Raw genomic sequence first — 13,059 nt, 5'->3', positions numbered from 1 at the left:
ACCATGACCAAGGTGGTGAGTTTGAAAATCAGTTATTCCTTCATCTTAAAAAACTCAGTGGCATGGCCGGCTCCAGAACAACGCCCTATCATCCAATGGGGAATGGTCAAGTTGAGCGCATGAACAGAACATTATTGCAAATGCTTAAGACACTAACTGAAACTCAAAAGTCTAACTGGAAGGACTCCATCAAGGTTTAGTCCCGTGGTTTCCAACTCTACAGCCATACTACACTCAGTCCTTTGGTATGTATGGACAACAGCTAATATAAGTTTACACTTCTCCATGGATGACTTAAGAACTGTACTTACGGACTGTCATTAAGACTTTTTGCTTTGTGGATTATAAACACAGTGAAAAGACTGTAATTGTGAAGAGTGGACTTGTTATGGAGTCGTCAGTCTTCAGATCCGGACTGACGTGATGTTTGAAGTCAGCAGATATGGTTTGCTCTTGAGTTTATGGACTGATGGGTAAAAATGGACTATAAAAGAAGATGATGTATTGGTTGGTATAATGTCGGGACAACATTTTTCAAGTGGGGGAGAGTGTGATAGGTTAAAATGGTATTATATGCCTTTAACACAATGTTCTGTCCTTATACAGTGATGTTCATCATAATATGATTTCATGCTAAGAGAAAATTGTTAAAAACAGTAAAGGGTTTGCAATAAATAGTAATTTACATAAGCCTTAAAAAAATGTATTATATTATATTTAATGTGTATTGTATTTCTCTGTATTATTCCTTTTATTTCACTCAAGGGAATTGTAATCATATCATTGGTGATCAACTACTAAGCCTGGGGATCCTTATTGGTGATTGGTAATCCCTTTACCCGCCACTTGGGGGATTTCAAGCTGTTTTTCCTTATTGCATTAAGCCTCTGCGTGAGAGAAACAACGTGAAATCACTCTCGGGATTAATTCCCCCGTATTTTCAGGTAAAAGTTCCCAAATGTTGTTGCTTGTGATCTGTGCACTTTTGAGGAAGTTTGTTGTTGTTGTAGAATGTTAAACTTAGGCTAAAAGAATGTTTATATGCGTCTTTTAGAAGTTTTGGGAAATGTGTTAATTGTATTGTGAACTAATGCGCCGCCATCTTGTGGACTCATAAGCTAATGTGCGAATGTAATATACTGTTCATTTGACTGCATTAAACCTCTGCGTGAGAGAAACAAAGTGAAATCATTCTCGTGATTAATTCTCCATATTTTCAGAGAGTACATGTTTTAACTTTATGAAATCATTATTAACACAAATGTAACTGTAACATAAGGTAGGAAGTAAGGACAGAAGTGAGAAATATTTCATTTAAATGTAGAGTAAAGGTAGTTTCTTTTAATCTTTTTTTTAATCTTCTTTTTGTGTGTAGGCAGCACGGTGGCTGAGTGGCAACACTCATGCCTCAAAGCAAGAAGGTTTGGTTCGATCCCCGGGTCGCCCAGGCCTTTCTCTGTGGAGTTTTGCATGTTTCTCCCCGTGTCTGGATGGGTTTCCTCCGGGTACTCTGGTTTCCCCCATCAACCAAAACATGAACGCCCTTCGAGACAACTGTTGTTGTGATTTTGGGCGTTACAAAAATAAAATAAAATGAATTGAATCTTAGCTGAAGAACACCTAAACAGTTTTATCATTGAGGACGTGGACCATGGTAATGTTCCAGTTACAGAAAACAGATTTGCACAGTGGCCTGCAAAAGTATTCAATCCCCCTGGAAATTTTCAAATTTTGTCACAACCACAAACCTTTTTTCTACAACAGTTGCATTCAAGAAAAAGGGGCCTGAATACTTTTGAGTTGTTGTTGTTTTTTTTATTGGAAATCTTGTAAAATATTTCCTTCCACTTCACACATGTGTGCCATTTTGTGTTGCTCATTCACATAAAATGCTAAGAAAATGTATTTAAATTTGTGGTTGTGACGTGACGATATGTGAAAAAGTTCCAGGGGGAAGAATACTTTTCCAAGCCAATGTACTTCACATTTGAAGCGTGTGACAAGAAGCGTATGGAATGGTGTTTGGTCTCGTCCTCTTGTTGTATGCTCTGTGAAGGACGTAAAATGTCATTGCTCATAATATTAGAGATTAGATTCAAGGAGGTTTAGGACTTGCACGCAACACTGCTCAAACACACTCCATTCTTGCCCTATTGCATAGCAAAGAACGTACTGTGAAAATAGATTGTGTAGCATGGTCTCTTAGATTAAGCTGTTACAGATAACGCTGAGATAAATCAACAGGATAAGTGATGAGCAACAACTCCAAAATTAGGTCACACAGGTCACACCAGCGAGGCCGGGAGGAAGAAGAAGTTGTCCACACCCAGCTACTGAATATTCATGATTTATGTTTAAATGTGGCGCACAGGGTAAGGCACTCAGATCAACACGGGAGCGCCCCTGAGATCTCTGTGCACGTACTAGGGACAGCATTGCGCCGGACTTGTATTAGATTGTATATGTATTAGGGAATAAACCTCTTGTGGGTCTACTCTCTGTTCTCCAGTGATTCTTCTGATCGGATAAAAGGAACATGCTTACATCTGAATGGACCAAGTGAGGCATTGGTGCCTGGGTTCAGATCTAAGTTGAAGTTATAGATCTTCAACTTTTACTCTGCGAGGGTGAATGGTGGATGGGACACCCTGGTGATTAGCACCATTCTGATACGTTCTCATGCCTTACCCTGGTGCAGCAGCAACAACCTGGAGCTTAACATCCAGAAGACAGTGGAGATGATTGTGGACTTCTGGAAAGTCACAGCCCCCCTGCCTCCCCTCACCCTGACGGACTCCCCCACCACCACTCTTTCCGCTTTCTGGGCACCTACATCACCCAGGATCTCAAGTGGGAGCCGACCATCAGCTCCCTCATCAAGAAGCAGCTGAGGAAAGGCAAGCTGCCGGTCCAGATGATGGTGCAGTTTTACACGGCCATCATTGAGTCCATCCTCACCTCCTCCATCACTGTGTGGTTCACTGGGGCCACTGCCAGAGACAGATAGAAACTGCAGCGCATTGTGCCTCTGCTGAGAAGGTGATTGGCTGCAGCCTTCCACCTCTACAGGACCTGTACGTCTCCAGGACTCGGGGGCGAGCAGGCCGTATAGCAGCTGACACTTCTCACCCTGGACATGGACTATTTGAGCCACTTCCCTCTGGCAGGAGGCTACGGTCCATCAAGACCAGAACTTCTCGTCATTAGAACAGTTTCTTCCCCTCTGCCGTTTGTCTCATGAACACTTTATAATATCTGCACAAAACTGGACACTTTATAATACCGGTCACTTTAATAAGTCATATTTGCACTGTTGTTCTGATGCTGCTGTTGTATATATATTCTATCTATAAGTATTTTAATTTATTTTTTTAAGCATATCTGTTTTAACTTTGTGCATGCCCTTATTTGTATTTGTATTTATTCATTGTGTTTTATGTTGCAATTTATCACTGAAGTAAGTTCCTAGTTTGTGAACGGTGTTCACAAACAATGGCAATAAAAGGATTCTGATTCTGAGTTGTCATTAGTAAAAATGGTTAGATAACAGCCTCGACCATTACTGATCCTGTTCTAAAATTGAGGTGGGAGGCAACTAGGACTAAACCAGGTCTAAACCAGAACTAAACCAGGTCTAACCCAGGACTACAACAGGTCTGAACCAAAACTAAAAAAGGTCTAACCAACGAATAAACCAGGTCTAAACCAGGACTAACCTAAAACTAACCCAAGATTAAACCAAGTCTAAACCAGGACTAAACTAGGCACTTCTGATAGATACTGCAGACTGGGATCACCAACAAGGGTTGCTCTAAACCAGACAAAACCAAGTGTAACCAAGTGTAGGCCAGGATAGCTCACACAATGTGTGTGGGAAAACAAATTGAACTTGTATCTCCCAATATATTTTCCCATCTACAAATGTTTTCATATGTAGTAGGTTTAATGGGAGGACAAAAATGAAAGATGGGGGGGGGGGGGGGGGGGGGGCAGTCACCCATTCACAACCAAATTCATACACCAGTGGTGGGTTAAGGGTCTTGCTGTGGGAGCTGCAATCACACTGCCAACCTGTGGGTCAGTTAATCTAACCACTCTACCAAAGATGTTTATGTTGAGAGCGGAATTTGAATCTCAAACCTTTGAATCCGTGGACAAACTGCAATTGCAACTGAGCTACTGCTACTATGTTATGTTATTCCCTCATTATTAGCTTACTCAAAGTTAGTTGTATTTTGATTGTAATCCTGTATTGTCCTGCATTTGAGGCTTGAGTGCTCATAAAATTCCTGTTTTCACCTATCCCCTATCTCCACCCATGCACTGTAATTACTTGTGATTGTTGAGATTGTGATTGACTACAAAACAAGTAAATGAAAATCTGTTGCTTGCTACGATGAAATTACACAATGTTGGCTATCAGTTCTAAAGTTTCGAACAGGAAGCCATTGGACTTGTTTTTAGTATGAATTATTTGGTACTGTTTATAGTTATTCTTGATGGTTCATGTTAAATTGATTATGAGTGCTAAAACAATAGGAGCTGTATGAGGACTTACTGTGAGGATGCTGTAGTTCCCAGGTCTAAAGTCACCATGAACCATCACGTCTCCGGTCTCTGTGTTTATGTCAAAGCTCTCTCCAATGTCGCCCTGGAGTCTGTACGTCACTGCTGCGTTCTGATCCTCGTCGTCATCACGGGCAACCAGGCGACACACTTTCTGTTTACCTGCTGTCTGCCTTTGTGCTGGGAGCTTCACTTGGAACAGTTTATCTGTAAATTTGGGCCGATTGTCGTTCACGTCCAAAACTTGGATTATGACGGAAGCGGTGGATTGCAGAGGGGGAGATCCATTATCAGACACTATCACCTGGACAAGAGGAAAAAAGCAAATATTAGACATTTGTGAAGTGTCCATAGCATGCAGCAAATATTAAAGGTATGCCATTTTTTATGCTGAAGGTCAGTCATCAGCTTGAATGAATGAATGAATGAATACATTTTATTTTGGTTGTTTACTTTTTTTTTTTTTTTTTGAAAAAGACAAAAACAAAAACACTTCCTACATTAATTACAACCAAAAAAGGATTGGGCTGAAGCCACATGCTTATGTAAGCCTATCCTAACCAATCAATATCTTAAACACAAATATCTTGGTCCATATGACCTACTGCAATGTATATGCATGAATGAATTCATGCTTTAAAGTTTTTTTTAATTTAGACAGAGTTTTAATTAACTTAAATTCCTCATTGAGATCATTCCAAAATTCTATTCCTAAAACAGACACACATCTTTGTTTCACAATAGTTCTTATTTTACTAGACTCAAACCGAGGTAGACCTCTTAAATTATAGTAATTACTTCTTAATTTAAAGAAGGACTGAATTCCTATGGGGATATCCTTATTCACAACACGAAAGAGAATTGTCAAAATTTTTAACTTAACTATGTCCGTAAATGCTAATATATTTGATTTTATAAATAGTTCTTTAGTTGGATCACAGAATCCTGCTTTATTAATGATTCTTAATGCCCTTTTCTGTAGTTTAATTATAGGATCTACATATGTTTTACAGGCATTTCCCCAAATTTCCGAACAGTAAGATAAATACGGAAACACAAGTGATGAATATAATACATGCAGGCATTTCTTATGCAATACAGATTTGGTTTTATAAAGTATACCAACAGTTTTTGACATTTTACTCCTGATGTACTGTATATGTGGTTTCCAACATATCTGATGATCTCTCTCCGAAGAACCTTGTCTCATAAACCCGTTCTATTTCAATTTCATTGCAAATCAGTTTTACATTAAAATTTACCTTACTAGATCCAAAAATAATGAATTTTGTCTTCTTTTTGTTCAATGATAACTTATTTAAATCAAACCATTAAAAAAAAAAATTGTATCAACTCTGTTTCAACTCGTGAAATTAACTGATCAACATCAAATCCTGAATAATATAAATTTGTGCCATCTGAAAAATAACCAGCTTCTATATTCTCGAAACTTTACAAATGTCATTCAAATGAAGAATTAATAATTTTCGCCCCTGTTATGGCTGTCTTTAGCATAAATCTTTATTTGTATTATTATGGATCATTTTGACCTAACCTTCATAATACCATCTGTTATGTATGTTATGTTGTTATGTCTTTTCTGTGCGTCTAGCGGCCTCCAACCACTTCGATTAGACTAAACTGGCAAGATTGTTTTGGTGGTATAAATACTCTGTATTGTTTACATTTGTCAGCTGAGGGCGAGATGACACTGCTAGGGACACAGCTCTTTGACAATTGTGCACAGTTGATTCAATAAACCAGACCTTTGATTCAAGACAACTTCTCTGTTGATTTTTATATCTTTAAGACTTTTTGACTATTAGAAATTCCACAACACCCCAAAACAGATCCTTGGGAAATTCCACACGATAGAGCTTTATGAAGTGATACTGTTCCATTCATTTCTACATATTGAAGCCTGTTATTTAAGTAGCTTTTTAACCAACTATGACCCACCCCTCTGATCCCATAACAATCACACTTCTGTAAGAGTAGATTATGCTCAATAGTGTCAAATGCTTTATGTAGATTGATAAATATACCAATTGTATTTTGCTTATTATAAACTGCTGATGTTACATTCACACTGCTTGGGATGTGGATCTATTACTACAAAATCCATACTGCTAATCACATAATATGTTAGATTTTTCCAAAAAAAAACCCAAAAACTATCCAGTTGTTGAACAAACAACTTTTCCAGTATTTTTGAAAATTGATCTAATAATGAAATGGGCCTATAGTTAGTGACTTGTTGCTTATTACCATCTTTATAAATTGGGAGAACTTTAGACAGTTTCATTTTCTCCGGAAATGTTCCTGTTACAAAATAACTCTTGCAGATATAAGTTAATGGCTTAACTCTACTGTTCATGACTTCCTTCCTTAATCACTGACAGATCAATATTTTTTACAATCTGTAGATCTCTTACTCTTACATTTTCTGACAACCTCTAATATGTCACTCTCACACACAGGCCCAAGAAACATAGAATTTTGATTCATATCAATACCAAGTTTCCATCTGCAACATGAGTCTGTTGTATTTGTTTTGCTAAGTTTGTGCAGCACATTAACATTTTAAACTTTCCCCAGAAGCGCTGCTATAATAATGCTGCTTCTGTTCTCTTGTGGCTAGTCTATTTCTATACTGTTTGTACTTTTCCTCATTTTCCTTTATTGGGTTTTTAATACATTTTTTATGCAGCTTTTCTTTCTTCATGATTTTTCCAGATCTCTTGTCATCCATGGATTATGTACTTTTATGTTCAACTTTGACTCTCCTCACTGGACAATAATAGTCATACAATGAAATAAATGTGTCAAGAAATACGTTATGGGAATCATTTGTATCTTCAACATAGACCTCTTTCCAGTCATGATTACCAAGCTCCGCATTAAACGCCTCAGAAGTCTCTGGCTGTCTAGCTCTCTGTAACTTATATAAGTCTACTTTATTTTTCTTTAACTTAATGTCAAATACCACACAAAACGGCAAATGATCACTTATATCTGTCAGAAATAACCCACAAAGTCACGCTATCCTTAGTTATTCTACTAGGTCTTGATATTAAAAGGTACATACCCAAACCAAACATATTGTTAACAAAATCAGTTGTCTTAATGTGTTCACATGATTTCAACAAATCAATATTAAAGTCCCCACATGCCAAAAGACCCTTACTACTTTGTTTAGAATATAACTTGGTAAGTTTCCCATTAAATTCATCAATACATGATTCTAGAGTTCTATAAATACAGCTAATCAATATACTTTTATGTATTAATTCATTTCTTATTTCAACAGTAACACACTCCATCAACTCATCAACAGAAAAAGTCATTTCTTCCATTATCTTACATTTTATACCCCTTTTTACAAATAAAGCAATGTCTTTTTGTTTAACCACATGAGTGAATTATTCTGTCATTGAGCTGAGTGATTTATTCACTTCTTCTATGTCCTCTGCCATCTTTGCCATTGTTCAGTATGATTTTGTTAAGTTTTGTTTCTGAGTTGTATTGTTGAGTAATCAGGCTGCCAATACATATCATTCAAGTGACTCCCAGATTTATGCCGTGCTAAAGAAATTTTATCCAAATGGGAGAAAAAAGACTCACAAATGCTTTGTTTAAAGCTTGGAAGGCACTTCCTCCGGGTGATATTTAATGGATTGTCAGAGAAGAACAACCCAGCCTGTCACAGCAGCAGCCGTCTTGTCTCCATGGAGATATAATTTCTTTGCCCAGCATGTTCAACAGTATGACAGTAAACTTATCTGGCTTGATGGAGACAAACAAGTCATGCCACCAGGTCAAGTTACAGGTTAGATTTACGGTGAGGTGCCTCCATTCACAAGAAAAATGCAGTGTATTTTAGAGCCAAAAAAAAAAAAAAAAAGAATAAATCCAAGAAAGATTAGTTTAATGCCATAACGTAGTGCAGCGTTAAATTACAGCAGTGATTCCCAACTTTTTCTGTTCTGCATAATCCCAAAGCACTGTCTCACACTCTTGAGAATATTGTGTGTGTGTGTTTTTTTTTGTTTTTTTTTACTATTATAGCCAATAACAACTATATATTACAAAGAGCATTTTAGATTTAAATACTAGATTACATTTTTCTCTTAAATCTGAAATAAATCCAGGTAGTACAGAAATCAATCCAGGTAGTCTGAAATCAATCCAGGTAGTACAGAGAGAAAGAAGTAGTGGAGAAGTAGCTGTAAAAATTAAAGCATATTATTATATATTTTTAATGGAAATTATGAGCAAAGTGTTAAAACAGTGTCATGGACCAATAAATACACATTTGCTTTTCTATAATTTATTCTCCAAAATAAAATGAAATGAAGCTATTTCTGTCTATATAGTTACATCACCCAAAAATACAACTTACAAACAGATTTTTACCACTGTCACAGACTGATGTTGATGTTAATATACAAACAGAAAATGGATTTTTGTCGCAAAACAAGAGCAATGAAGTTGGCAAAAGAGCGCCGGCAGACAGGCGGTCTGTGCCAAACGTCAAGGTCAGAGATACGCTGCTGCTAGGAGACGGTGCTATCAGAGATGTGACTCACAGAGGAATCCAAACTTGCTCGTACCCCAGTCACACTGTCTCTGAGATTACAAAACTCCTCCCAAAAGTTTTGTCAACACACCAAGGAGCTAAACAGCTGATTGTGCACGTGGGTGCAGTTGACACCAGAATGAATGAAACTGAAATCTTGAAAAAGCATTTCATTGAATTATTTGAGGAGCTTGATAAAGTGGAGGTTAAGACTTTCATCAGTGGACCTCTTCCTACCATAGACAGAACGAAGATGAACAAATTTACCTGGCTGCTTCAGCTGAACACATGGCTGTTCAACGAATGTGAAGCCAGAGGACTGCACTACATTGAGAACTTTGATCTTTTCTGGAAACGAGAGGACCTGTTCAAGGGAAATGGCCCGCACCTGAGCAGAGGTGGAGTAAGAGTGTTGACGGATAACCTCCTCCACGCTCTGAGAAACCGGCCTGGACAGGGTCCTGGGCCAGTGAGAGAAAAGAGGAATGAGAGAAGCATTCCTGCTGCACCAACCACAGACCGAGCCAATGTGTCAGCACCACCAGCAGCACCACAACTACAACCACCACCTCCCCCAGCGAAGGAGTCACCACCAGCAGCACAACCATCTCCCCCAGCGAAGGATTCAGCAGCACCACCACCTCCCCAAGAGTACAAATCAGCATCACCACCACCTTCAAAAGCGAAGGATGCATCTCCAGCGTCACTTCCCTCAGGGCCCACATCGCAGGCCTTGAACCTGTCTGTGACAGCCCCAGCAGAGGTTTCAGTCGCAGCAGCACCCACATCACCTCCCCTGCCCACAGACCAGCCCTGGGTCCCCTTTGCTACATCTACTCCCTCTAGGGACTCCTCACTCTCCTTTCCCTCCCCACCTTCACCTATGGCCCTTCCCGACCATCTAGAAAGTCTCATCAGATCAGGAATTAAGATGGCTCCTCTCACACCTAATATAGAGCGATCAAGAGTTCTGGCATCATCTATGCTGAACTCTTCCCCGTACCCACCTATCCCCCCTCGTCTTTCACACAAACTCCCCCCTGCTCCACCTCCTCGGCCCTCACCTGGTCCCTCACCCAAACTCCCCCCTGCTCATTCACCTGGTCCCTCACCCAAACTCCCCCCTGCTCGCCCTTCCCTGCCTTCCCCCAGAGCTGTTATCAACAAGAGCTAGGACACACAGGGCCTCTGCTGTCTCAGGACATACAGTCATGATAAAGATAATATCATGCTGAGGCCCTGTGATGGAGCTATATCTACAGTTACACCGCGTAGACTGATTAACAGAAGGACAGTTAGACTGTCCAATCAGAGACATTTAGTTCACATTCCCTGTAAGAAGATAACATCCAGTCCTACTGAAACTAATCTGAAACTTGCTGTGCTCAATGTCAGATCTTTATGTAACAAGTCCTTTTTAATTAATGATTTTATTTCTTCTTTTAGTCTTGACTTTATGTTTTTAACTGAAACATGGCTCGACAAAAACACAAGTAATGCAATTCTAGTGGAATCAACTCCACCAAACTTCAAATTTGAATCTGAAACACGAGTAAACAAAAAAGGTGGAGGTGTGTGCGCATTTTTTTAGAGATAATTTAGTTACTCACAGATTGTCATTTGGAGTGTTTTCATCTTTTGAGTATGTTTCATTCAAAATGGAGCTAAAACAATCCCCCTCCATACTCTACTTAGTCATATACAAACCTCCCCAGCACTGTCTGAGTTTTATTGATGATTTTACTGAGATGCTTTCAGTCGTATGCACAGACTTTGATGGTTTAGTCATTACAGGTGATTTTAATGTACATGTGGATAATGTGTTTGACAGGAACGCTAAAGAGCTCAGTTCTGTCCTTGAAACCTTTGGTCTGACTCAGCATGTCAGTGAGCCCACCCACAACAGAGGACACACTCTGGACTTGCTCATTACAAAAGGAGTAAATATTTCAAATGTCAATGTGGTGGATGTTGCTCTGTCTGATCATTTCTGTGTCTTCTTTGACCTGTCTGTTATTCCCAAACCAGCGGCTGGTCCTGCAGTTGTTCGAAGGAGACACATAAATGATAAGACAGGTGCACTGTTCATGGAAATGATACACTTTGAAAATGCCTCATGTTCTGATGTTGATGATTTGTTGAACTCTGTAACTTCGAGTGTTTTGAATGTTCTGGACACCATTGCCCTGATGAAGGTTAAAATGGTTAAAGATAAGCAGAAAGCGCCATGGAGGAATGATGACTCGGTCAGGGCACAGAAAAGGGAGTGCCGGAGGGCCGAGCGGGAATGGCGCAAGTCAAAGCTCCAGGTTCATTATGAAATTTACAGAGAAAAGATGCACATGTACAACCACAGTTTATATAGAACAAGGCAAAGGTATTTTTCTGACATTATTGGAAGTTGTAGTAAAAACTCTCGTATCCTGTTTGCAACGGTAAACAGATTAACAAACCCCCCCAGCTCCACTGCCGTTAGAACTAATTTCCACATCTAAGTGCAATGAGTTTGCAGTATTCTTTAATGACAAGGTTCAGGGTATTAAAAATGCCATAAATTCCACAACACAAATAACAACCCAGCACCCACCTAGACACTTAGAGCTGACTCACTTTGCACCTGTAACTGATAAAACTGTCCAAGAGATTGTCACCAGTCATCTACATGCATCTACATGCTGCCTCGACGTGTTACCCACTAAATTTTTAAAGTCTGTGCTCAACAGTTTGCTATCACCACTCACTCACATAGTTAATATGTCACTTCAATCTGGAACATTCCCAAGTGCTTTGAAAACTGCGGTTATCAAGCCTCTCCTAAAGAAGAACAGTCTTGATGCCACAATATTGAACAATTATCGACCGATCTCAAATCTGCCATTTTTAGGCAAAGTCCTTGAAAAAGTTGTTTACCAACAGCTTATTAACTTCCTCGAAATGAACAACTCCTTTGATGTCTTCCAATCAGGTTTTAGACCCCACCACAGCACTGAGACTGCTCTTATCAAGGTGACAAATGACATCCACCTGAACACTGATGCAGGCAAAGTCTCAGTCTTGATCCTGTTAGATCTGAGTGCTGCTTTTGACACTGTGGATCATGGGATCCTCTTACAGAGACTAGGGGACTGGGTGGGCATCTCTGCTACGGCACTAAACTGGTTCAAGTCCTATTTAGAAAACAGGGAGTACTTTGTTGAAAATGTATATCAGATAAAATGTCCCTGACCTGTGGGGTGCCCCAGGGTTCAATCCTGGGACCCCTGCTGTTCAATGTCTACATGCTGCTGTTAGGCCAGTTAATACGCAGCAATAATGTGTCTTACCACAACTATGCAGATGACACTCAGATCTATGTCTCACTGACAGCAGGTGAATATGGACCAGTGGATTCACTCTGCCACTGCATCCAACAGATCAGTGTGTGGATGCAAAACAACTTTCTTCTGCTAAACTCAGGCAAGACTGAAGTCATCATCTTTGGCCCACAGAAACATAGAGAAAGTGTCAGCAGTCACCTCCAGTCTCTCTCTCTAAAACCTTCAAATCAGGCTAGAAATCTAGGGGTAATAATGGACTCAGACTTGAACTTTAACAGCCACATCAAATCAATAACATCTGCAGCTTTTTACCACCTAAAAAACATTGCAAAAATCAAAGGTATGCTGTCAAAGCCAGACTTAGAAAGACTTATCCATGCATTTGTCTCCAGTAGGTTAGACTACTGTAACGCCTTGCTCACTGGCCTCTCCAAACGAGCCTTAACACAGCTGCAGTACATCCAGAATGCTGCTGCTCGGGTCCTGACTAGAATAAGGAAGTACGAGCACATAAGTCCTGTGCTCAGGTCTCTGCACTGGCTTCCTGTAGCTCAAAGAATAGACTTTAAAGCAGCTCTGCTTGTGTATAAGTCTCTC

At 39.6% G+C, this 13,059-nt stretch overlaps 1 protein-coding gene across 1 annotated transcript in view; it reads right to left on the bottom strand.

Moving 5' to 3' along the window:
* Positions 1 to 13,059, bottom strand: part of fat2 (FAT atypical cadherin 2) — a 193,255-nt gene that overhangs the window by 131,499 nt on the left and 48,697 nt on the right. Inside the window, exon 5 of the mRNA XM_033974109.2 lies at positions 4,559 to 4,870. Coding sequence (XP_033830000.2) covers positions 4,559 to 4,870 — 312 coding nt within the window. The remainder of the gene's footprint in view (positions 1 to 4,558; positions 4,871 to 13,059) is intronic.

Source organism: Periophthalmus magnuspinnatus, chromosome 10, assembly GCF_009829125.3.
Source record: "Periophthalmus magnuspinnatus isolate fPerMag1 chromosome 10, fPerMag1.2.pri, whole genome shotgun sequence".
In the NCBI taxonomy this organism is placed as follows: domain Eukaryota; kingdom Metazoa; phylum Chordata; class Actinopteri; order Gobiiformes; family Gobiidae; genus Periophthalmus; species Periophthalmus magnuspinnatus.
Note: the sequence above shows the minus strand (reverse complement) of the source record. Positions and strands in the feature narration are given on the sequence as shown.